The sequence below is a fragment of the Filicampus tigris genome, chromosome 3 (assembly GCF_054856515.1).
Source record: "Filicampus tigris isolate MCC_2025a chromosome 3, RoL_Ftig_1.0, whole genome shotgun sequence".
NCBI classification, from domain to species: Eukaryota; Metazoa; Chordata; class Actinopteri; order Syngnathiformes; family Syngnathidae; genus Filicampus; species Filicampus tigris.
The window spans coordinates 8,647,730-8,672,745 of NC_141219.1; the positions used below are offsets into that span (position 1 = coordinate 8,647,730).

Sequence of the window (25,016 nt, forward strand, 5' to 3'; positions counted from 1 at the left end):
GATTTTTCCAGGCCCACTCATTAGCCAGGTTCTGGCTCTGCCGCTGCCCCCGGGCCTTGAGTTTGACACCTGTGCTGTAAAAGGACTAGACAGGGTACAAATAAATGTAAAGTGTGTGGAATGTAAAAAATGTAAAAGTATTTTGCATGATTGTTGAAATTAACCAATAAACGAATTAAACTTTATTACAAAAAAACCCCCACAAAACGTTTAACACAGCAAATCCCACATAACTCATGCTGTGAAAATGTAAAAGCGTTCCATTCTTTGTCAATGTCAATGCGTCCCGTTTGGCGCTTTGAAGAGGAGGCAAGACGCAAAAGTGTGTGTCTGCATCGAACAAAGTGATGCAGCCTCGCTTGCACTCCTCATACTCGTCGAAACACACACACATACACACGCAAGTGTAATCAGGAGGAGGAGGAGGAGGAGAGGAGCCAAAGGACAAAAAGTGCGGACCGCAATGGAGACGAGCTAACCGCAGCCTGAGGAGGACGAGGGCGGCTTAGTAGCGAGAGACATGCGGGGGGAACACACGGACGTTTAGCCTCCAACACGCCTCGGCGGTCATTAAGAAGTACCTGAAGACCTGCATACCTGACGTTACCTTCGAAGTTACAGCGTTACAGCCGCAAGAGGCGACAAGAGACAGACAGGGGACTTTTTTTTTTTTTTAAAGACAAAAGTTTACGGTGCTCGGTGCGGACACGGCGGCTACACGATGCGTGTGAGCCGGACAAAGTGGCTCGCATCGGCCGCGCTGCTAATCCTGCTGGCCGCTCGCAGCTCCCCCAGTAGTAGTAAGTAAACACTCGTATGCTAGGTGGCTAACTGGCACGCTGCAGTGCTAAGTGTCTCTTCACGTTTGTGTTGTGATGATAACAAACGCCTGCGTCCTTCACGGTGCCCCCTACAAACCCCCCAACGCGGTGGACCGCTGTCGGGGGGCACCTCCACGCTACCTGACCTTCTATTGTTCACAAATACGTGTGTTGTGGACTGCACTTTGCAGTAGTCGGAAGTAACGAGTACAAATATTTGGTTACTCAGTAGATTTGCCAGGTATCTGTGCTTTACTTTAAGATTTCTTTTACCTTCCGTTTGAAAATATTCAGTGCCCTCTAAAAGTTTTGGAATGGCAAGTTCAATTCCATAGTTTTTGATATCGTAAAGTGAAGACATTTGGGTTTCAGATCAAAAGATGAATATTCGAAAAGATAATAATAATGTCCGTTGCAGTGCTTTTGCTCACTTCTGTCCTGACTTATTTAGCACATCTACAGTAGATGCAAAATTTCATATGGTTTTCGATACATTTGGTGCGAAACAATTCAAGGACGGTTTTGATTTGAAAATGGAACGATTCGAATCGTTCAACTAACTGGGATTTCGATTCAATTTGGTATGGTTCAGTTCGAGACGGTATGATGCAATGACTTTTTTGTCATTTTACATACATTTAAATGAACTTATTAGTACTTTAATGTGCCATTTCCTTCAAAGATGCATTGCTCCAGTAAAGACAATTCGATACGTATCTCGATATATTTCAAAGTGGAGCAGTTAGGTCCGATTCGATACACTCTCAAAAAACAAGTTTGGTTTAAACAGGTTACTACTTTTGGATGGGACTGTATTCATCTTCACGTTGATAAAATTGGCTTGTAACTCTTTTCTGGCTCCGTGAATGGCTCAACCTAAAAAGAACAGAGAAAAATACCTTTGAAATATTGATTGACATCTTAGGGACTTAAACAATGTTGGAACAAATATGGACCGCAGATACATGAAGGAACAAGGGAGCATTAATGACAATGTCAGATTAAGAGAAAGCAAGATGTTCCTCACCCATGGCCTTATTTAAAAGTATTGTTTGAAGATGTTGGCTCCAAGAATGGTCCTTAGTTTCGCAACAACTTCTGGCGTTGAAAAATTCTGTCGAGTCTGGAAAAAGAATACACCTCAAGGAAAGGGAATAGTTTCAGTTATAATTAGTTAATCGTTTTTGTTTTGTTCGTCCTTTCTAAACATTAGCACTTGAAGTGTAAAACACACAAAAAAAGTTAGCCTGAAACTTTTTTTAAGAAGGATTACAAGTACAAATAATGAGATTCCAATGATTAATTGAGTTATGGGTGGTTAATGGAAAGCCGTAAAAAAAATACAGAAAACTCCGTTTGATCGAGTGCGTGCGTAACACTGGCCCAGCCGTGTCACCTTCAGGCTCTGAAAATGGCAATGACAGGCTGTCGGTAAGTATTGGTCGCTTGTTTTTACAGTGGGTACGGAAAGTATTCAGACCCCTTGAAATTTTTCACTTTCTGTGTTATTGTAGCCATTTGCCAAAATCAAAAAAGTTCATTTTATTTCTCAATGTAGACTCAGCACCTCATCTTGACAGAAAAAAACTGAAATGGAGAAATGTTTGCATATTTATTAAAAAAGAAAAACTGAAATATCATATGGTCATAAGTATTCAAACCCTGTGCTCAGTTTTGAGTGGAAGCACCCTTTTGAGCTAGTACAGCCATGAGTCTTTTTGGAATGAAGTTTTTCACACCTGGATTTGGGGATCTCTGCCATTCATCCTTGCAGATCCTCTCCAGTTTTGTCAGGTTGGATGGTGAACTTTGGTGGACAGCCATTTTCAGGTCCAGAGATGCTCAATCGGGTTTAGGTCAGGGCTCTGGCTGGGTCAGTCAAAAACGGTCACAGAATTTTTTCTGAAGCCACTCCTTTTGTTATTGTAGCTGTGTGCTTCGGGTCATTGTCCCGTTGAAAGGTGAACCTGCGGCCCAGTCTGAGGACACAAGCACTCTGGAAGAGGTTTTCCTCCAGGATATCTCTGTACTTGCCCTATTTTCCGAAGCTGAACCGTGATTGGTCGTTCCCTGAGCCCTGAGCATCTGTGATGTCATCTTCAGTCGACAGAAGTGGCCGCCCCCTGAGATGGCTAAAAACGGGTGTATTTTGCTGCTTAACTCATATTACACAAACGCAATATTAATCCGAATGTCGTGTTTCAACTTGCGGGCCTGCTGGGAACATATTCGTGAAAAAAAAAGTGTTTGGGTCGATTTCCGCTTTAAGCACAGACTTAGAATACTTTTACCACGTCTGATCTTTTGTTTCCTTCTGTCCAGTCTCCCTGTCCCACCAAAAGGCAAATGAGTTCCTGAGCAGACATCGGAGAGCTAATCAAGTGTTTGAGGAGACCAAGCAAGGACACCTGGAGAGGGAGTGTGTGGAAGAGAAGTGTTCCAAAGAGGAGGCCAGAGAAGTGTTTGAAAATGACCCCGAGACTGTGAGTAAACTCAAATTTGTGATCACTATTCAAAAGTTAACAATTCATTTGTCTGAGGCATCAGTGCACGATGAAAACTACACACTTTCCAGCCAGAACATAAAGTAGACTTGCAAAATTCGATCTCCATCGTATTTGCTGATTTTACTCGGTGGTTGTTCATTTTAATTCTAGAGGAATTGATTGCTGTACATTGCTGTACTGCAAAACTGCACGGTGTTAAATGAAGTGGTGTCATGCCCCTTGTTGTCGAATAAAGTAACTCTTTTAGCACACGTTTCTATTTTGTATTGGATTTTGCAGCATTTGTTTGTTTTGACCAGTGATTGTGCTATTTACTGAGCTGCAATCATGACCCAAATCTGCATTCTACTGCGTTTAAGACTTCTGGCATGAGTTCTGCGTGTTTTATAGTGACTGATGATTCATAGTCTGAGCTGCTGATGTTGATGCTCCCATCAGCGCTGACAAGCATGTTAATATGCGAATGGGGTTTGATGGACATGTTTTTAAAAAATATCCTTTCTCTTTGGTTTGTGTGGTGGACATTGAGTCAGCATGACTAAGTCTTCGTTTGTGCCATGCAGCATTTTGGAAAATGCTGCAGTCCTCGTACTCCCTTTCAGAAATATGCACACAAACGCACAGTCACATCACGGGTGTCATTTTCTCTTATCGATGTTGAGGGAATAAATGTCACTTTTCCGCTGAATTTGCTTGGTGCGGTTTCCCATTGCTCATTGGAGGTACCAGCATGTCTCATGTGTGTTGCTTTTATGTTTGCACATGCCTCCCCCATCTAATCAGGCAGCTCCTGACTTATTTTCTTATTTTAGCACAAATCTCAGTTGAGAAACGTGTTTTCGTTCCACTCAGTAATGTGCTCCCTAATCTGCATAAATTCCCTCCCACTGCATTTTACAAACACAATGCATCACAGAGCAGATTAATGTCCATGCTGCTTTTGTAAGTGTGCAGATCCCAGCCGCGTGAATGAATGAATACACGTACAATTTCCTCCTGGGCTCATCCACGATTTGTCATTTTTTTTAACTTGTGAAAATATTTCTAAATCATCTCATCATCTTTACCTTTTATTACACACACAAATCTATCAAAAGCCCTTTGAGAAGGATTATTTCTGCCGAGGACAAGACCTTGAAGCTGAGTGTGCGCGGTAGCGTAGCTTAGGAAAAGGTCAAATTGCTTTTCCGGCTTGTAGATTTTGAACAAAAAACGTATACACCCATTTGCTGATGTAATGGGCGTATTTGTGAATGTAGTTTGCTGCGATGTCAGACACAAAGACTGCAGTGTCAAAGCAAGGTGCATTATTCATTCGTATCGTGCCCATGACGCTGCAGTTTACTCTGCTGCAGCTCTGACTCTGCAAAGAGAAAGAGGTGATTCCGTCAGGTTGTTCTCTGCAACAGACACACACACACACACACATTCTGTATTTTTTTATATCAAGCATGACAGGGAGAGAAAGCAATCATTAACAGGCCACAGCTGAAAGACAATCCGGATTGAATTTTCATAAAAATCCAAAACAAGCCCAGGGGCTCAACTTGAGCTTTTAATGAGGTTTGGTGTCACATGAAATGTCTGATTTCTGACACTTTTCAAAGTCACACTGCAGTAGAGTCTTGCCTGCACCTCCGGCATGCCTCTGTGAATTCTGGCAGATTTTTTTATTTATTTTATTTTATTATTTTTTTTTAGGGATAGGGAGGGTTACAGCAGCAGCCAGGAGGCAATGATGCTGCTGCTCCTTATCAGGAATTCAGAGAATTCTCAGGATGCCTCTGGCGATGGCAGGGAAAAAGCAAGCCGTGATCTTGAAGTCATCGACTTGTAAACTAGGGCAACGTTTTTTTTTGTTTTTTTTAACTATTGTGTTGATTGTCATTAGCTTGTGTAGGTTTAGCAAATGAAAAGTCTTTATTGCCATACAGTTTTTAAAGTATGAGCTATTCAAGTCACATTTAACATAAATATAACAACAAATAATATGTCATAATTTCTGTCGTAAATGAATGTGTTCTGTTAAATATGTCTTTCCATGTCTTCTTCTCCTTTAGGACTACTTCTATCCCAAATATTTAAGTAAGTCATATTTTGCCGTCGCTGTCCACAATGCCGAATACTGATCTAACGTTTAGCTTAACCTTTCTGTTTTTTTTTTTGCTTTACTTCTCCTGTTCAGATTGTTTGGAGAGGTTTGGAGGTTCAGCAAAGAAGAAACACGATCTGATCACATGCGTCCACAGTAGGTTTTATGTTGACTTGTCTGTGTGGAAACAGCGTTATGTTCCTCTCAATTTTTATTTGACCTATTTTGTCCCTCACGATTCGGCTTCCGTACTGTGAAATAATAGCACATCCTCAGCGGGGCGCCTGTTTTTAGTCTGACTGCATTGCAGTAGTGGATACCGCAGTAGGAAATGTCACAACCCAATTAACTTTAAAGTCGACTGCTCTCATCTGTACGTGCGATGAGTAACGTTGCAGTTCTATGATGCAGTGCAGTGATGCCGCACTTTGCTGAATGACAAACGCCCCTTCCTTCGTCACACACTCGGTCACCGCTCAGGTGTCTTTTTCGTCATAGATGACGCAAGTCAAGTCTTACGTGAGTTGGGTGTGAAATTTCTGCTGCATCAGTGGACAGCAGGCCCGCTTCGAGTGACGGGGAGGGGGAGGGCTGTGACTCAGCTGTTGTGCCCGTGTGCATCATGCTGCTGAAAGACGACAGCTCTTCTTTTCCTCTGTATTTATGTCAGAGCGCTATCTGCCTCTCCAGGGCTGTGCAATTAATCGAAGTTCAATTCCAATTACCATTATTACACTCCACGATTACAAAATTGGCATAATTGTAAAAAAAACGATTATTAATAAACATTCATATCCAACGCACTGTTTGTTTTCACAGGAAAATCATATTTGAATTTAGACATTCACACTTTTTTATTTGAAAAAAAAAACATTTTGATAAATTTTGTTTGGTCCAAAATGAAGTAACATAGTGTTTCAAAGAAATGTATTTCTCTTTATACATTTAAATATATTCTTGTTTGGGAAAAACAAAATGATCGTTTGAATAATCGTGATTTCAATTATTACCAAAATGATCGTGATTAATATTTTTTTCATAATCGAGCAGCCCGATGCCTCTGCCACCTTTCTCTTCTCAATTTGGTATCACGGCAGATATCGGCATTCCACTGTTCACAGCAAATTGATGTAATGCATACTTTTGGCCGGCTATCGGCACATTAAGCGTGTTTTCGAAGTGAGAAACAGATCTTTGGCTCTTTTCTCATATTCATCTGGCCGCCCACATTACACACACAAAGCTCTGCAACTCAAGTTCAGTAGCTGCGCACATCTGGTAGTCGTATGTGTGTTATTGTTATGTTGAGGCTACTGCCAACAGGCAAGTGTAATTTTTCAAATGTGATATCAAAACTGCTGAGAGAAGTTCAATTCCGCTGTTTAGAAACTGTGTGGGATTCAAACACTTGTACCAGCATCTGTCTTCCTCCGGGCCCTGCACACACTCTGTACGCTCTCTATCTGATCTCAAGCTGGCGTGCGCAGACTTGCACAGACTCCCCTGCAAGCAAAGGAATACAACGTTTTTCACACATATCGAACCCAAAGAACAGAACCTGGAACGGAATATTAATATCTTATCGAGATGTTATGATCCAGAGGCACACTTCACTGAAAAGAAAACTGAATTGGGACAGCTCATGGATGAGAGCTGAGCTAATATTACACTGTTTATTTTCTAGCTTGCCCAACGTCAATATCATGCCAAATTTGTTGTCTACTTTTTTTTTTTCCCCCCTCAACAAGACATTCCGGACCAATGCTCCCCTTCCCCCTGTAACTCCAGAGGAACCGTGCGCTGCGAGGACAAGAAGGGTTCCTTCCTCTGTCACTGTTTTTCAGGTTGGACGGGGGCCTTTTGTGATAAAGGTACTGTCTTCACACTGAAAGATTTGGTGTTGAAAATGTGTGTGTGTGTTTGTAGGGGGGAAGGGGGGGGGTTTCAGGGGTTCAGGTCAGCACATGCAGCAGTTTGGCATTGTCACGCAATGTTATGGCTGTGACCTTGTGACAGCTGTCTCTTGGCTTAACCATACTCAGACATTCACTTTGTCTACCTCATATTTGTGTGCTATTGCTGCCATGGATCATTTTAACAACGAACATGGAGCACTTACAGGGAGAACATTCTGAACCGTGTTCCTTGCATATCCGAGAAAAAAAACAAATAGTAGATGAGAAAACAATCGATAGTACTGTCATAACTGGACCAGTACTCTGTGGAACACAGACGGGGTTTGTCAAAAAGATTTATGAGTTATTTACTGAGAAATTAAGGAAAGTGTATTTTGCAATGCTAGAAATTCCTGCAGTTGACACCTTTATCTTGATCTGCACAAAAATGTAATGCATGCTGGGGAATGTCCTGACGCTTGGCAACATTGTGCGGAAATGGATTTTCCCTACCACCTCGATCTGTTTTTGATAGGGATGAGACGATTGTTGGTAAACATAATCTTAATCGACACCTGTACTTGCAATTCAATTTGTAAAACTACTTACTTTTATTTGGTCATTTGCATGACTATCAGGTTGCAGTACAAACAAAATTTTTTTTCAATTTGTGTCTTCTACAAGGTTGACGTTCCTTCCTGCAATTTTGTGAGGTCAGCAGCACACGTTTTAGTGTGTAATATATGTGAAGGGAAGGATGCTGTCTCCCCTGAATAAGCAGAATGTGGCTTCCACTTTTAGACAATATAAAATGTCGAAGCACAAAATGGAAAGAGTGCACCCTGTGAGGTGGAGCGGAATATGCTTCACAGCCACCCAATTCACACTTTTCCACCGTGACTCATCTTACCACCTTACGCAGAGTGGAAATCAAGGAGGATTCTGTTGACTTGAGTCTTTTCCACTGGAGAGGACCGCAAAGTCCCAAACCCTAAAACAGTATTTAGTACTTGCTGAGCAAAGACAGGAGTTGAGAAATACAACATTGTGTGTTCAAAAATGAAAAAGTAATTAATGATACTCTTTTGACCACACGCCAACCCCTCCCACCATATGGCCCTCGCTCCCCTCGGGCAGACGTTGACGAGTGCAGCAACAGTAACGGAGGATGTGACGACGAGTGCGCGAACACAATGGGGAGTTACCGCTGCTCCTGTCACCAAGGTTACATGTTGCGAGGACATCACTCCTGCGTTGGTGAGCAACAGCGTGTGTGTTCAAAATGCCCTCGTGTAGTTGTTCATCACAAAACACGACCACTGTTGATTGTTTCTTGGACTTCCCAACTGTTCACATTGCATCTTTTTCAGACGTGGACGAGTGTAGAGATGTTGTTGACGTGTGTGGATCAGCTCGCTGTGAGAACAACGAGGGAGGCTACGAATGTCTGTGCGATCCTGGCTATGTCTTTGACAATGAGAGCAAGAGCTGCGTGGGTAAGCGTATCACACACACACATGAGTTTGATGAGTCCTGCTGGAGAAGCAGCTTCAGTGTCAGCAGGCGTTGATGCAGCTGTGTGGTGGGGTCAGCAAAGATATGATAGAAAATTGCAAGGAAACACTTTTTCATTAAGTAACAGGTCGTTTATCGCCTGTGTCCTGTCAATTTGTTTAGGTTAAGTCTTGTGAGGACAATAAAGTACTGTAAAATGCTGTGAATACAAATTGGAGGATATCTCTCTCTCTCTCTCTCTCTATATATATATATATATATGTATATATGTATTTATGTATATATGTATATATATATATGTGTATATATATATATATATATATATGTATATATGTATTTATGTATATGTATATATATATATATGTGTATATATATATAATATATAATATATAATATATATAGAGAGAGAGAGAGATATACAGCAGTATATTAGTGCTGTCAAACTACTTACTTTTATTTGGTCAATTGTTTAAACTAATTAATCGCAAAAACTTCCATAATTAATCGCGATTAATCATTTTTCAACTACAATTTTTACGAAGCTTGGAACCGTTATTTACTTGAGTAAAATCTTGTGGAAATGTGGAAAAAAAAATAAAACTATGTTTCGATTCAAAGACTGTTCTAATAGCTTTCTTTTATCCTTGAATAAGATTCTTTTCCAGTTTAAATACAACAGTTGAACGATAAACCAAAGACGTACAACTAATATGCTATTTGAATTTGGCTGTGCCAAGTGTGCAAATTATTTTGGATTTCTCCAATGAGCCGTCAAGCAACTATTTAAAGTAAAAGTACGTAAAAGTCCATCCATCTTTGCGGCAGTGACTCTCCTCTAAGTTTGGCTGCACAGTGAGCAGAATTCAGTTGATCTCCATAGTTAATACTTTAATTTTGACAGCCCTAATATATATGTTATATTATATTATATTATATATATAATTTATCTTGGTCACCAGAAAGTAAAAGAAATTGTGACCGTACGTCATTATTCTTTGGTATTTTGCGTCTCTGTGTGAAAAAAGACTTTATGTAACCACAGTGCCTCTCCTCTGAGAATGTTTGAGTTTTATTATAGCCAGACGAGGCATGGCCATGTAAGGTTATTCGTATGGGGTGGGACGGTAAGGGCTCGGTTAACGTCAAATCCCACTTGATACGAGTGTTGTTTACATTCCTCATGATGCTGACAGGAAGCCAGTTCCCGGGGTATTTAAAAAAAAATTTTTTTTTTTAGATCTTTTCAGAGTTCATGTTTTGATTGAGTCCTGCGCTTATTTACGTGTGCACCAATCGTTTTGTAGCTGTCCTCTCTTTTTTTTGCTATCACCTCCCAGATGTGGACGAGTGTGAGGCAAGCGTATGCGCGGAAATGTGTCTCAACACTCTGGGGAGTTTCCGCTGTTTGTGCGACGGTCATCAGGGCAGGAAGCTGGAACGGGACCTCAGGAGCTGTAAGGTGAAATACAAATAATGAGCCTTTTGATTTGAGCTCGTTCAACTCTTCAACCTATAAAGCAATTTTCTGGTTGAGTGAAACACATCAAATAATAATGCCTGTTCCAGCTTGTCTGAAACTGGCAAGAGTGACAATGTAGTTGTTTTCCTGCAGGCTATAAGTCCCTGTATGACGCCGGCTTTAAAGAGGAACTCTCGCTCTCTCTATTTGGGACGCATGTTCAACGGCTTGCCGGTGATGAGGCTGCGCTTCCGTCGAAGGATCAACACTGGGTGAGGAAGTGGGTGTGGATGGATCTTTTCCCTTGTTTCCTCCACATTTGAAAGAATAAGAAAAATATCAGATCGTGTTGCCTATAAAAGGCTACGTTCACACTGCAGGACGTGATGCCCAATTTGGATTTTTTGGGTTAAATTCGATCTTTTTATATACTCGTTCACATGAAAAGAAATGCGACTTCTAATGTGAACGTAAGGCCTTTGTGATGTGACACGCATTGTGACGACGTGCACCAAAAAAAAAAACAACAACGTCACGTGGCGCAGTGTTTACGGAAGTGAATATGGTCCCGCGTGTAGGGGCTCATTTGATCTCATCACCAGTAGCAAGGCGGGAGGAGGTAGAAATAGTTTGGGGATATGAGGCAATGCTTCTCGATCTCCTCATTTAATGGAGACATCTACTTAAGACGGCGTCACGTCATTGCCACCTGTAATAAATTAACCGTCTGCGTGGATGAATTACTACTTTCACTTCAAATGTCCACTTTGTGCTTCATATTTCATGTGGGATTAAATTAAAGTCAAATGTAACGACAACAACTGTTACTCAAAACAACTTTGCAGAAGTTTGTTCAACCGTTAGCATTGCATCGTGAAAGAGAGCAAGCTATTTTGTACACTTTGGATTGGTCAATAATATGTAAAAGCAACACTGACCAATAGTATTGATTTTTGAAAAATTATGAAATTGAGCAAAATGTGAAATGTGGCCCGCCGCCAGCGTTATGCTCCTTTTTCTCATGCTCACACCCCTTACGCTTTCTGTTGCAGTTTTTCCGCAGAGTTTGATTTCCGCACCTACGACTCGGAGGGGGTGATCTTCTTTGCCGGAGGTCACCTGAACAGCTCCTGGATCGTGCTTGCAATCCATCATGGGAAACTTGAGCTGCAGCTAAAGTACGGCACAGTCAGCAGGGTCACCAGCAGCGGACCCGTCGTCAATGACGGCCAATGGAGGAAGGTTGGCGCTTTTGATCACAAGTGGACTCGTCTGCCGCATCAGTTCTGATCGGCGCGACCCGCCGCGTTTTACTGTTTTCCAACTAGATCTCCGTAGAGGAGCAGGGGCGGAGTCTGGTGATTAAGATTGACAGGGAGGCCGTCATGAAGATTGCAGTTAACGGTGATCTGTTCACACTGAAGAAGGACATGCATGAGCTGAACCTCACTGTAGGAGGAGTCCCCTTTAAGGAGACCAGTCTCGTCAGCAAGGTCTTGGTTTTAATCCGCCCCTTCCTTCTGTGAGGTTCTGCCTGGTCGTCTCAACATCTGCTGCTGTTTATAGGTGAATCCGCGTCTGGACGGCTGTATGAAGGAGTGGCGCTGGATGACTGGGGAAGACAGGTCGATGCAAGAAAGCATCATGACTAATGAGAACATTCAGTGTTTCAGCACCGAGAATCCGGGAGCGTATTACCCTGGCACAGGCTTTGCTCTCTTCAATATCACTTATGGTGCGCATGTGTGTGTGTGTGTGTGTGTGTGGTGGTGAGTGCATGCTAGTAAATGTTTACATTTTTTTTCTTCATCACGCCTTCCTTGTTTGCGCTTAGAGTCCCAGAACCTGAGTGTCCAGCTCACCCTTTATCCAACTACTGCCATCGGGGTACTCTTTGCTCTTGTTCATGAAGACACTGTCCCCCTCTCCATCGCTCTGGCTGACTATCACCCTGGCACTGATGAGTGGAGAGATGTAAGTACAGCTAAAATATCAGTTCAGCATTTAAAAAAAAAAAAAAAAAAAAAGAGGATGCTTTTAATCAATGTAAACTGTGTTTTTAGTTTGTTCTGGTAATGGCAGGTGGCGTCATCCTCGCCAGCTCACCGGCGCCTCTCTGTGATGGTGAGAGTCACGAAATCCAGGTGAAGATCTCAGGCAACCACACCCAGCTTTTTGTCGACGGGGAGCCTGGACGTAGCGAAGATGCAGAGATCAACCTTCTTTCACCGTCCAGCACCTTCATTGGGGGCCTCCCTGGTGGTGAGCGCTGAGCACAATACACCCTTAAATTACGTAGGACATTTGTCTGCATAATGGAGGAATCAAACCTCATGCTCTGAATAACAATGTTGCATGAAGACTTTGAGGCAGTGTTAGTAGTTCTCTATGGTACACTGTCAGAAAAGTATACCACAAGAAGCGTTGACAGTTCGTTAAAAGTGCATTAAGTTGCCCTTCTCTGGTCTCGATTGTTACTACTACTACTACTACTACTACTACTGTTTATTTCTTTAAACTGCATTCCGTACAGCATTGGGCTCTTTCGAAAGGCATTCACATTGGCCTAGCACTTGTTTGTACCCTTACAAGTCAACATACTGTCCCTTTGCCAATTTGGACTATTCACTCTATGTACCATTTCTATCCATAAACGGTACGTATTTAACCTATATACCAACCTTATTTTGCCTATTTTATCCAAGGGATTCATATATATAAAATTATGTATACTATTTTGTATATAACATTTTGACCCCTACGCTTTATCCGCTAATCTTGCATAATTTCATCCAAAGAGAAATTGCTCAAAAGGCAATAGTGGAGTCATGCATGAACTGGTTTGGTGACGTGGAGTTATTACTGAATAATGCATGTCAGAATATATCACACTTGAATGTAAAATTAAAAGATTGAGATTACACAAACTACAAAAGTGATACACAAACAATCATTGAAAATCTTCCCTGGGTCAAATTTTTCCAGAGCACTTACAGATGACAGACTTGAAATTATATTTGTTGATGTAGACATTGAATGTTCATTCACGCTTTGGGTCATGTCACTTGATCCTCAGATGTCCCGCTGGTCGCCACACTAGTGTCGGCGCCATTCAGCGGCTGCATGAAGGTCACAGTGGACGGACAAACTCTGGACCTGGACCAGGCCATCCAGAAACATAACGACATCCGTTCCCACTCCTGCCCCCTGCTGGATTCTAACCAGTGACCTTGCACAGTGCTCTGCCAAAGCAAATTCAGAAGCCAGGGAAATTGTTTCCAGAATATTTAAAAGATCAAGCCTTGAGTAGAGAGGAGACATCTTAGATTTAAATGTCATGAAATCAAAAGCGGGCGTTGTGGTCCGACAACGCCCTCAGACTAATGTCACCTTGTCCTTTGGTTTTGACTTGCGAGGCTTTAGCAAGGACTTTTTGCATATTCTAAGAGAAATAATAAGCCGTCATTGTCCACTTCATTGGTCAGAAGTCATAGGGTGGAATACGTCGTCTGTTGCATCACTTTATAAGCAATTAAGAATATTGAGTTGGGCCCAAAGGTCAGACCAAAAGGTAGGCTTAATTATTTTGCTTATTTCCATGTTAACTGTGACGCACCCAAAGCAGAATACTGCCCAACTTGATTTGAGATTGAGCAAGGCCTCATATTTTTTTGTCCTCCTCCCATCCGCTCATTTAGCGTATTCTACCAAACCTTTGCACACAGTTGCAGGTAGATGTGGTATGCACCATGAAGCCATACTCATGAGCTCATCTCCACCTGCTCCATGTCTACCTGTAACCTTGAAAAAAAATGTACCTTGTTGCCTACTTGAGCGCTCTAAAAACAGGTGAATTCTGCCACAGCTGCAACACCCTTGATCACTGAATGACAGCCGGCCCTCTTCATGAAACGTGCACTCCTTATCGCTTGTGCACAACGGTCTCGAGTCTTGCTATTTCAGAACCACGTTAATGCTAACGCCACCAAAACCCAGACCGACGATGACAGATTCATCACAGAAACCCCAGGGAGGGAGGAAGAGGAGGCTGACTTTGCAGAAGTGGAAGACCACTGTATCCAATGTACCATACAAGCTACTGAGAGCAAAAGGAGTGCGCTGTATTATACTGAGTGTGTAAATAATGTGACTGTACAATGCTTAATAGAAGGACAGAAACTCACCGTACGTACAAAAGGCTTACCGAGGTTATCTTTGCATCAAAGTTAAACAACACTTATAGTCTCAACTTAACGTTCTTCACACAAAACAAAACTACAGCTGTGATTCTCCCCTCAAATGGGATTAAGAGCAATAGTCACACACTTAAGTCAAACTTAACAGAATCATTGGTTTATTCTTCATTTCACAGATGCCGAACAACCCAAAAATACACAAAAGACTTTGAGACTGAGAAGCATTGTTTGTCCAAAGGGCTCCAGTGTTATTTTGGCTTCACTATGGTGTACCTATTTTATTTTTTTTGTCTCATGAATGAATGCCAAGATACCAGAATACTTTTTTGTGCATTTTTTTAAAATCATGTTATGTATGTTGTAATGTCTGATTATTTTCCTTTTTTTTATCATCTCAGTGTACAATACAACAATTAAGTTTTAATCTTCCAGGGTGAAAATTGTATTTAAAAAGCAAAATAAACAGTTCAATGAGCGTCAAGAATAAAAACGGAATTTTTCAAATACTCTGTTGAGATTATGCTGATGGGGATCATTTATGTGATGTTCACACGTGTTTTAAGTCCACAGCATCATCCTACAACTAGTGCTGCAAGTTACACTTTTCTGCCCTAGCGTACTTCTTTGACAGTAATATCAAGCCAACACAGTCATTAAAATGCAATGTAGCAGCCACGGTGTGGTTTATCCACATTCCTGTTGAAAGAACGCCCTTGTTTGTGGTGCATTTTTCATTGTTTTCGGAGAGCACAGAGGAACACCTGCTAACAAACTGGTTATAACTGAAGAAATACAAGTCAGTCAGTCAAAAACCTAATGCTGGAGACCTATTCGATGCACATGAAGTGCATTCACTACTAAACAGACATCTTCCTCCTTTGTGCAAAGGAGAGCGCTGACCTCGCCATCTACACCGCCTTCTATCAAACGTCTTCTAAGTTCAGGCAAACAAATGGGAGACACAACGACTTTATTTGCTGTTGGCTGAGAGTTCAGTAGGCGTAAGGTGGCGGTTTCTCGAAGGGGTTGTGTGAGGATCCAAAGAGGACCGGAGCGTTGGGCGTAAGCATGAAGCCGCCTCCTGGTTCCTGGGTGCCCCCTTGCTGTAGCATCTGGGCGGCACCTTGTGAGGGTGGCTGACTCTGGGTTTCTTCGGAAGGACAGGAAGTGCCTATGGGACCACCCTCCGGGATCATTTGTGGGGAAGCTGGTCCCTGAAAACTATTGGTAGTCTGAGGAAAGGGAAAAAAAAGGAGCTGTAGGCTCAATGTGATTAAAGAGTTACTCAACAGAAACGTATTTTTTTTCAAGAATATGTTCTATGAAGGCCCACTAGTTGAAACAAGGCAATGTCATTAATATGAAATATGAGTTATGCAGCAAAATCCACCCCTTTTTAGCCATCTCTGGGGGCGGCCATTTTGTCACTTCTGACTACTGATAATGACATCACAATTGCGCAGGGCTTAGGTAACGACCAATCACGGCTGACCTGTTTTCTGATGCTGAGCCGTGATTGGTCGTTACCTTAGCTGAGCAACTGTGATGTCAATTTCAGTCGACAGAAGTGAAAAAATGGCCGTCCCCCGAGATGGCTAAAAACGGGTGGATTTTCCTGTTTGACTCATAGTCCACAGACGCAATATTAATCAGAATGCGTGTTACAACTAGTGGGCCTACAGGAAACATATTCTTGAAAAAAAAAAATGTGTTTGAAACTGTTCCCCTTCGGGCGCTGAAAAAGAAGAGTTTGTTTAATCTACAGAATGAAAAATATCACAAACACAACCAGCAAATGAAAAAGTCCATGCAGATGACCCCTCAAAGCATCCAGTGTAGATTATGAATGTCTCAACTAAATTTCGTTCAAAATGTCATTTGTTTTCTATTGTGCTGCATAAGACGTCACGTGGTCCGGTCGCACTCTCATATTGCTACCCAATGTTACAATTTGCACTCTGTGACCCACCTGCACTGGTACTGGGTAGTTGGGGTAAGCAGGAAGATTCTGCCCTGGAGGACAGAAGCCAGCATAGGTGAGCATGTGCTGGCTGGGGTTGTACAGGATGTGGGGTGGTGGCGCCGGGCTTGGGGCCATAGCTGGAGCGGGCTTCTGCTGCAAGGTTTAGAGTGGAAGTGGAACACAAGTGTGTGGCTGAAAAGCAGACTTACAGCACGGACTAGTTACCATTATTCATATGCGTACAGTATATGTACTGTGTACATGTGTTCACGTTTCAAATCCACTAGAATCAATGTTGCTCGGCTCTTCTCACCATGTCCTTGTAGGCTCCAAGGATGGCAGCGGCGATGATTCCCAGGAAGAGGCCGGTCACGTTGAGGACCACCGAGGCCCACAGTAGACGGTGGAGGTGGATCACATCCCAACAGCCGCTGACACCAGTGAACTCAAAGTACTGGGGGTGGTAGTCTGTGCTGTAACATACACGATACTCATACTCAATAACCGTTCAAATGTCCAGGCATAATTTTCCATTTTGCAATCAATTTTACAAGAGTTACATTTTACTGTGGGCCTGTTATCCACAATCTACAGTATATAACCATTATACTTATTGTGCATGAAATGGAAAGGAGCCTTGTGGTATGTATGCAAATGGTTGCAAACGTTACCTCTCACAGTTATAAAGGTAGCAACAGTAGCAGGTGTTGCTTCTCAGCTTCATCTTGCAGGTTTTGCCCGATGAACCACATGTCATCTGCAAGTTTGGTACAGTCAAGTGGTTATTGTTAAAGAACTTGTGAGTTAAATGCTCAATTTTGACGTACACTGTTATAAATACATCCTTCCATCCATCCATTATCGATACCGTGGGAGTGCTGAAGCCTATCCCGTCATAAATACAGTAAGTTACTTGTTTTGCTACTGTAGTTGTACTTTGCAGTACTGTAGACTATAGCTACTGCATCAGACTGTTTATATTATGGCAAAAGCTTTCAGTATGAGAAACGTCCAAACTGCAGAAAATGAGCAGCCTTTTAACCTTTTGTATGACAATAGGGGTCCCTATCCAAATTGTTTTGTATACAGTCATTTAAAAAGATATTCTCATTTTTTAAAGTGTATTTCTTAAGTAAATGCAGTAAAGTCATTCGACCACTAGATGTCACTAAATTGAAACCTTTGGAAAGATTTTGTCAATTGATATTTACATTTGGTCATGTAATCTATAAATTGGAATGTGTTATAAAAAAATGTCGCTTTTTGATAGTCACAAGCAGAATTATGTCCAACTGTACCTCTCATAAACATTCATTCAATATCCCATGTTAACTGTGCTTATTGAAAGAACCGGTCACGATTACATACCAAGAAAAATATCGCAACAGATTAGATTAGTGTCAACAACAACTGGTCAAATTTTTCTTCCTAACCTCTCAAACGAACAACACGATGCCGTTTAGGTCACGAGTATTTATGCGTGCGCACGTGTGTGCTTGTGCGTGTGTGTTTGTGTGTATGTATAGATTCACCTCAGTATAGTAGCTGTCAAAGGCATAGCCAGAGCCACTAGTGTAAAAATCACACATATCCTCTTGCAAAGGTCTTATGTCCTGTGGGAGGGTTAAAAAAGAAAAAAAAGGGGAAAACTGCATTAAAGTCTGACCAGGGGTGTGCAAAGGGTGGACACAAAGGTGGCTTCCACCTGAGGGCAGGTCACAGCTCAGCAACACAATTATACATTTAGGGTTTCTAATTATGGTTTCAATCTAGACTTAGGCTTTGGAAATAAGGTTTTAAACTAAAGTTAGAGTTTCAAACTAGGTTTAGACTTTCGATTTAAGGTTTTAAACTGGGGTTAGAGTTTCGAATTAGGCTGAGGGTTTTCAACTAGGGTTTCAAACTAGGGTTAGGGTTTCAAATTAGGGTTCGGGTTTCAAGCTAGGGTTTCGAACTAGGGTTAGGGTTTCAAATTAGGGTTAGGGTTTCCAGCTAGGGTTTCAAACTAGTGTTAGGGTTTCTAAATTGGGTAAGGGTTTCCAGCAAGGGTTTCAAACTAGGTTAGGGTTTCGAGCTACGGTTTCAAACTAGGGTTAGGGTTTCAAACTAGGGTTAGGGTTTCAAGTTAGTGTTTCAAACTAGGGTTAGGGTTTCAAATTAGGGTTAGGGTTTCTAGCTAGGGTTTCAATCTAGGGTTAGGGTTTCAAAATAGGGTTAGGGTTTCAAAGTAGGGTTAGGGTTTCCAGCTAGGGTTTCAAACTAGGGTTAGGGTTTCAAACTAGGGTTAGGGTTTCAAGCTAGGGTTTCAAATTAGGGTTAGGGTTTCTAGCTAGGGTTTCAAACTAGGGTTAGGGTTTCAAAATAGGGTTAGGGTTTCCAGCTAGGGTTTCAAACTAGGGTTAGGATTTCAAACTAGGGTTAGGGTTTCAAACTAGGGTTAGGGTTTCAAGTAAGGGTTTCAAATTAGGGTTGGGGTTTCAAGCTAGGATTAGGGTTCCAAACAAGGGTTAGGGTTTCAAACTAGGGTTAGGGTTTCAATTTAGGGTTTCAAACTAGGGTTAGGGTTTCAAGTTAGGGTTAGGGTTTCTAGCTAGGGTTTCAAACTAGGGTTAGGGTTTGAAACTAGGGGAAGGGTTTCAAGTTAGGATTTCAAACTAGGTTAGGGTTTCCAGCTACGGTTTCAAACTAAGGTTAGGGTTTCAAACTAGGGTTAGGGTTTCAAGTTAGGGTTTCAAATTAGGTTTAGGGTTTCAAATTAGGGTTAGGGTCTCTAGCTAGGGTTTCAAACTAGGGTTAGGGTTTCAAACTAGGGTTAGGGTTTCAAATTAGGGTTAGGGTTTCTAGCTAGGGTTTCAAATTAGGGTTAGGGTTTCTAGCTAGGGTTTCAAACTAGGGTTAGGGTTTCAAGTTAGGGTTTCAAACTAGGGTTAGGGTTTCAAATTAGGGTTAGGGTTTCAAATTAGTGTTAGGGTTTCTAGCTAGGGTTTCAAATTAGGGTTAGGGTTTCTAGCTAGGGTTTCAAACTAGGGTTAGGGTTTCTAGCTAGGGTTTCAATCTAGGGATAAGGTTTCAAACCAGGGTTAGGGTTTAAAATTAGGGTTAGGGTTTCTAGCTAGGGTTTCAAACTAGGGTTAGGGTTTCAAACTAGGGGAAGGGTTTCAAGTTAGGATTTCAAACTAGGTTAGGGTTTCCAGCTACAGTTTCAAACTAAGGTTAGGGTTTCAAACTAGGGTTAGGGTTTCAAGTTAGGGTTTCAAATTAGGTTTAGGGTTTCAAATTAGGGTTAGGGTCTCTAGCTAGGGTTTCAAACTAGGGTTAGGGTTTCAAACTAGGGTTAGGGTTTCAAATTAGGGTTAGGGTTTCTAGCTAGGGTTTAAAATTAGGGTTAGGGTTTCTAGCTAGGGTTTCAAACTAGGGTTAGGGTTTCAAATTAGGGTTAGGGTTTAGAATTAGGGTTAGGGTTTCTACCTAGGGTTTCAAACTAGGGTTAGGGTTTCAAGTTAGGGTTTCAAACTAGGGTTAGGGTTTCAAATTTGGGTTTCAAACTAGGGTTAGGGTTTCAAATTAGGGTTAGGGTTTCTAGCTAGGGTTTCAAATTAGGGTTAGGGTTTCTAGCTAGGGTTTCAAACTAGGGTTAGGGTTTCTAGCTAGGGTTAGGGTTTCAAGTTAGGGTTTCAAACTAGCGTTAGGGTTTCAAGTTAAGGTTTCAAACTAGGGTTAGGGTTTCAAATTAGGGTTAGGGTTTCTAGCTAGGGTTTCAAACTAGGGTTAGGGTTTCAAGTTAAGGTTTCAAACTAGGGTTAGGGTTTCAAATAAGGGTTAGGGTTTCTAGCTAGGGTTTCAAACTAGGGTTAGGGTTTCAAGATAGGGTTTCAAACTAGGGTTAGGGTTTCAAACTAGGGTTAGGGTTTCAAATTAGGGTTAGGGTTTCTAGCTAGGGTTTCAAACTAGGGCTAGGGTTTCAAACTAGGATTAGGGTTTCAAGTTAGGGTTTCAAACTAGGGTTAGGGTTTCAAACTAGGGTTGGGGTTTCAGACTAGGGTTAGGGTTTCAAATTAGGGTTAGGGTTTCTAGCTAGGGTTTCAAACTAGGGTTAGGGTTTCAAACTAGGGTTAGGGTTTCAAATTAGGGTTAGGGTTTCAGACTAGAGTTAGGGTTTCATATTAGGGTTAGGGTTTCAAACTAGGGTTAGGGTTTCAAACTAGGGTTAGGGTTTCAAATTAGGGTTAGGGTTTCAGACTAGAGTTAGGGTTTCATATTAGGGTTAGGGTTTCAAACTAGGGTTAGGGTTTGAAATTAGGGTTAGGGTTTCTAGCTAGGGTTTCAAACTAGGGTTAGGGTTTCAAACTAGGGTTAGGGTTTCAAATTAGGGTTAGGGTTTCTAGCTAGGGTTTCAAACTAGGGTTAGGGTTTCTAGCTAGGGTTAGGGTTTCAAGTTAGGGTTAGGGTTTCTAGCTAGGGTTTCAAACTAGGGTTAGGGTTTCAAATTAGGGTTAGGGTTTCAGACTAGGGTTAGGGTTTCAAATTAGGGTTAGGGTTTCAAACTAGGGTTAGTGTTTTAAATTAGGGTTAGGGTTTCTAGCTAGGGTTTCAAACTAGGGTTAGGGTTTGAAATTAGGGTTAGGGTTTCTAGCTAGGGTTTCAAACTAGGGTTAGGGTTTCAAATTAGGGTTAGGGTTTCAAACTAGGGTTAGGGTTTCAAACTAGGGCTAGGGTTTGAAATTAGGGTTAGGGTTTCTAGCTAGGGTTTCAAACTAGGGTTAGGGTTTCAAATTAGGGTTAGGGTTTCAGACTAGGGTTAGGGTCTCTAGCTAGGGTTTCAAACTAGGGTTAGGGTTTCAAACTAGGGTTAGGGTTTCAAATTAGGGTTAGGGTTTCTAGCTAGGGTTTAAAATTAGGGTTAGGGTTTCAAACTAGGGTTGGGGTTTCAGACTAGGGTTAGGGTTTCAAATTAGGGTTAGGGTTTCTAGCTAGGGTTTCAAACTAGGGTTAGGGTTTCAAACTAGGGTTAGGGTTTCAAATTAGGGTTAGAATTTCAGACTAGGGTTAGGGTTTCAAATTAGGGTTAGGGTTTCAAACTAGGGTTAGGGTTTGAAATTAGGGTTAGGGTTTCTAGCTAGGGTTTCAAACTAGGGTTAGGGTTTCAAACTAGGGTTAGGGTTTCAAATTAGGGTTAGGGTTTCTAGCTAGGGTTTCAAACTAGGGTTAGGGTTTCTAGCTAGGGTTAGGGTTTCAAGTTAGGGTTAGGGTTTCTAGCTAGGGTTTCAAACTAGGGTTAGGGTTTCAAATTAGGGTTAGGGTTTCAGACTAGGGTTAGGGTTTCAAATTAGGGTTAGGGTTTCAAACTAGGGTTAGTGTTTTAAATTAGGGTTAGGGTTTCTAGCTAGGGTTTCAAACTAGGGTTAGGGTTTGAAATTAGGGTTAGGGTTTCTAGCTAGGGTTTCAAACTAGGGTTAGGGTTTCAAATTAGGGTTAGGGTTTAAGACTAGGGTTAGGGTCTCTAGCTAGGGTTTCAAACTAGGGTTAGGGTTTCAAACTAGGGTTAGGGTTTCAAATTAGGGTTAGGGTTTCTAGCTGGGGTTTAAAATTAGGGTTAGGGTTTCTAGCTAGGGTTTCAAACTAGGGTTAGGGTTTCAAATTAGGGTTAGGGTTTAGAATTAGGGTTAGGGTTTCTACCTAGGGTTTCAAACTAGGGTTAGGGTTTCAAGTTAGGGTTTCAAACTAGGGTTAGGGTTTCAAATTTGGGTTTCAAACTAGGGTTAGGGTTTCAAATTAGGGTTAGGGTTTCTAGCTAGGGTTTCAAATTAGGGTTAGGGTTTCTAGCTAGGGTTTCAAACTAGGGTTAGGGTTTCTAGCTAGGGTTAGGGTTTCAAGTTAGGGTTTCAAACTAGCGTTAGGGTTTCAAGTTAAGGTTTAAAACTAGGGTTAGGGTTTCAAATTAGGGTTAGGGTTTCTAGCTAGGGTTTCAAACTAGGGTTAGGGTTTCAAGTTAAGGTTTCAAACTAGGGTTAGGGTTTCAAATAAGGGTTAGGGTTTCTAGCTAGGGTTTCAAACTAGGGTTAGGGTTTCAAGATAGGGTTTCAAACTAGGGTTAGGGTTTCAAACTAGGGTTAGGGTTTCAAATTAGGGTTAGGGTTTCTAGCTAGGGTTTCAAACTAGGGCTAGGGTTTCAAACTAGGATTAGGGTTTCAAGTTAGGGTTTCAAACTAGGGTTAGGGTTTCAAACTAGGGTTGGGGTTTCAGACTAGGGTTAGGGTTTCAAATTAGGGTTAGGGTTTCTAGCTAGGGTTTCAAACTAGGGTTAGGGTTTCAAACTAGGGTTAGGGTTTCAAATTAGGGTTAGGGTTTCAGACTAGAGTTAGGGTTTCATATTAGGGTTAGGGTTTCAAACTAGGGTTAGGGTTTGAAATTAGGGTTAGGGTTTCTAGCTAGGGTTTCAAACTAGGGTTAGGGTTTCAAACTAGGGTTAGGGTTTCAAATTAGGGTTAGGGTTTCTAGCTAGGGTTTCAAACTAGGGTTAGGGTTTCTAGCTAGGGTTAGGGTTTCAAGTTAGATTTAGGGTTTCTAGCTAGGGTTTCAAACTAGGGTTAGGGTTTCAAATTAGGGTTAGGGTTTCAGACTAGGGTTAGGGTTTCAAATTAGGGTTAGGGTTTCAAACTAGGGTTAGTGTTTTAAATTAGGGTTAGGGTTTCTAGCTAGGGTTTCAAACTAGGGTTAGGGTTTGAAATTAGGGTTAGGGTTTCTAGCTAGGGTTTCAAACTAGGGTTAGGGTTTCAAATTAGGGTTAGGGTTTCAGACTAGGGTTAGGGTTTATAATTAGGGTTAGGGTTTCAAACTAGGGTTAGGGTTTGAAATTAGGGTTAGGGTTTCAAACTAGGGTTAGGGTTTGAAATTAGGGTTAGGGTTTCTAGCTAGGGTTTCAAACTAGGGTTAGGGCTTCAAACTAGGGTTAGGGTTTCAAATTAGGGTTAGGGTTTCTAGCTAGGGTTTCAAACTAGGGTTAGGGTTTCTAGCTAGGGTTAGGGTTTCAAGTTAGGGAAAGGGTTTCTAGCTAGGGTTAGGGTTACAAGTTAGGGTTTCAAACTAAGGTTAGGGTTTCAAGTTAGGGTTTCAAACTAGGGTTAGGGTTTCAAATTAGGGTTAGGGTTTCTACCTAGGGTTAGGGTTTCAAGTTAGGGTTTCAAACTAGGGTTAGGGTTTCGAACTAGGATTAGGGTTTCAAACTAGGGTTAGGGTTTCTAGCTAGGCTTAGGGTTTCAAGTTAGGGTTTCAAACTAGGGTTAGGGTTTCAAACTAGGGTTAGGGTTTCAAATTAGGGTTAGGGTTTCTAGCTAGGGTTTCAAAATAGGGTTAGGGTTTCTAGCTAGGGTTTCAAACTAGGGTTAGGGTTTCAAACTAGGGTTAGGGTCTCTAGCTAGGGTTTCAAATTAGGGTTAGGGTTTCAAGTTAGGGTTTCAAACTAGGGTTAGGGTTTCTAGCTAGGGTTTCAAACTAGGGTTAGGGTTTCAAGTTAGGGTTTTAAACTAGGGTTAGGGTTTCAAATTAGGGTTAGGGTTTCCAGCTAGGGTTTCAAACTAGGGTTAGGGTTTCAAACTAAGGTTAGGGTTTCAAATTAGGGTTTCAAACTAGGGTTAGGGTTTTTAGCTAGGGTTAGGGTTTCAAGTTAGGGTTTCATACTAAGGTGAGGGTTTCAAGTTAGGGTTTCAAACTAGGGTTAGCGTTTCAAACTAGGGTTAGGGTTTCAAATTAGGGTTAGGGTTTCTAGCTAGGGTTTAAAATTAGGGTTAGGGTTTCTAGCTAGGGTTTCAAACTAGGGTTAGGGTTTCAAATTAGGGTTAGGGTTTAGAATTAGGGTTAGGGTTTCTACCTAGGGTTTCAAACTAGGGTTAGGGTTTCAAGTTAGGGTTTCAAACTAGGGTTAGGGTTTCAAATTAGGTTTAGGGTTTCTAGCTAGGGTTTCAAATTAGGGTTAGGGTTTCTAGCTAGGGTTTCAAACTAGGGTTAGGGTTTCTAGCTAGGGTTAGGGTTTCAAGTTAGGGATTCAAACTAGCGTTAGGGTTTCAAGTTAAGGTTTCAAACTAGGGTTAGGGTTTCAAATTAGGGTTAGGGTTTCTAGCTAGGGTTTCAAACTAGGGTTAGGGTTTCAAGTTAAGGTTTCAAACTAGGGTTAGGGTTTCAAATAAGGGTTAGGGTTTCTAGCTAGGGTTTCAAACTAGGGTTAGGGTTTCAAGATAGGGTTTCAAACTAGGGTTAGGGTTTCAAACTAGGGTTAGGGTTTCAAATTAGGGTTAGGGTTTCTAGCTAGGGTTTCAAACTAGGGCTAGGGTTTCAAACTAGGATTAGGGTTTCAAGTTAGGGTTTCAAACTAGGGTTAGGGTTTCAAACTAGGGTTGGGGTTTCAGACTAGGGTTAGGGTTTCAAATTAGGGTTAGGGTTTCTAGCTAGGGTTTCAAACTAGGGTTAGGGTTTCAAACTAGGGTTAGGGTTTCAAATTAGGGTTAGGGTTTCAGACTAGAGTTAGGGTTTCATATTAGGGTTAGGGTTTCAAACTAGGGTTAGGGTTTGAAA

At 41.6% G+C, this 25,016-nt stretch overlaps 2 protein-coding genes across 3 annotated transcripts in view; one reads left to right on the plus strand and one right to left on the minus strand.

Annotated features, from left to right (window-relative positions):
- The first annotated feature begins 330 nt into the window (after positions 1–330).
- On the plus strand, positions 331–14,991 carry gas6 (growth arrest-specific 6). The gene is made up of 15 exons (XM_086026170.1): positions 331–800; positions 3,144–3,304; positions 5,389–5,413; positions 5,514–5,576; positions 7,169–7,291; positions 8,453–8,572; positions 8,686–8,811; positions 10,168–10,289; positions 10,443–10,561; positions 11,342–11,531; positions 11,618–11,782; positions 11,856–12,024; positions 12,124–12,263; positions 12,353–12,551; positions 13,366–14,991. Exons 1-15 carry the CDS (start codon positions 722–724, stop codon positions 13,515–13,517), a joined length of 1,953 nt encoding a protein of 650 aa, XP_085882296.1. The 5' UTR covers positions 331–721; the 3' UTR covers positions 13,518–14,991.
- Positions 14,333–25,016, minus strand: part of tmem255b (transmembrane protein 255B) — a 69,631-nt gene continuing 58,947 nt past the window's right edge. The window contains exons 5-9 of one of the 2 annotated variants that reach the window (XM_086026171.1): positions 17,981–18,061; positions 17,120–17,205; positions 16,762–16,921; positions 16,455–16,601; positions 14,333–15,717 (exon numbers count right to left, since the gene is read on the minus strand). In XM_086026171.1, coding sequence (XP_085882297.1) covers positions 15,478–15,717; positions 16,455–16,601; positions 16,762–16,921; positions 17,120–17,205; positions 17,981–18,061 — 714 coding nt within the window. In that variant the 3' untranslated portion in view covers positions 14,333–15,477. Of the gene's footprint in view, positions 15,718–16,450; positions 16,602–16,761; positions 16,922–17,119; positions 17,206–17,980; positions 18,062–25,016 lie in introns of both variants that reach the window. The other variant, XM_086026172.1, reaches the window with a different exon arrangement.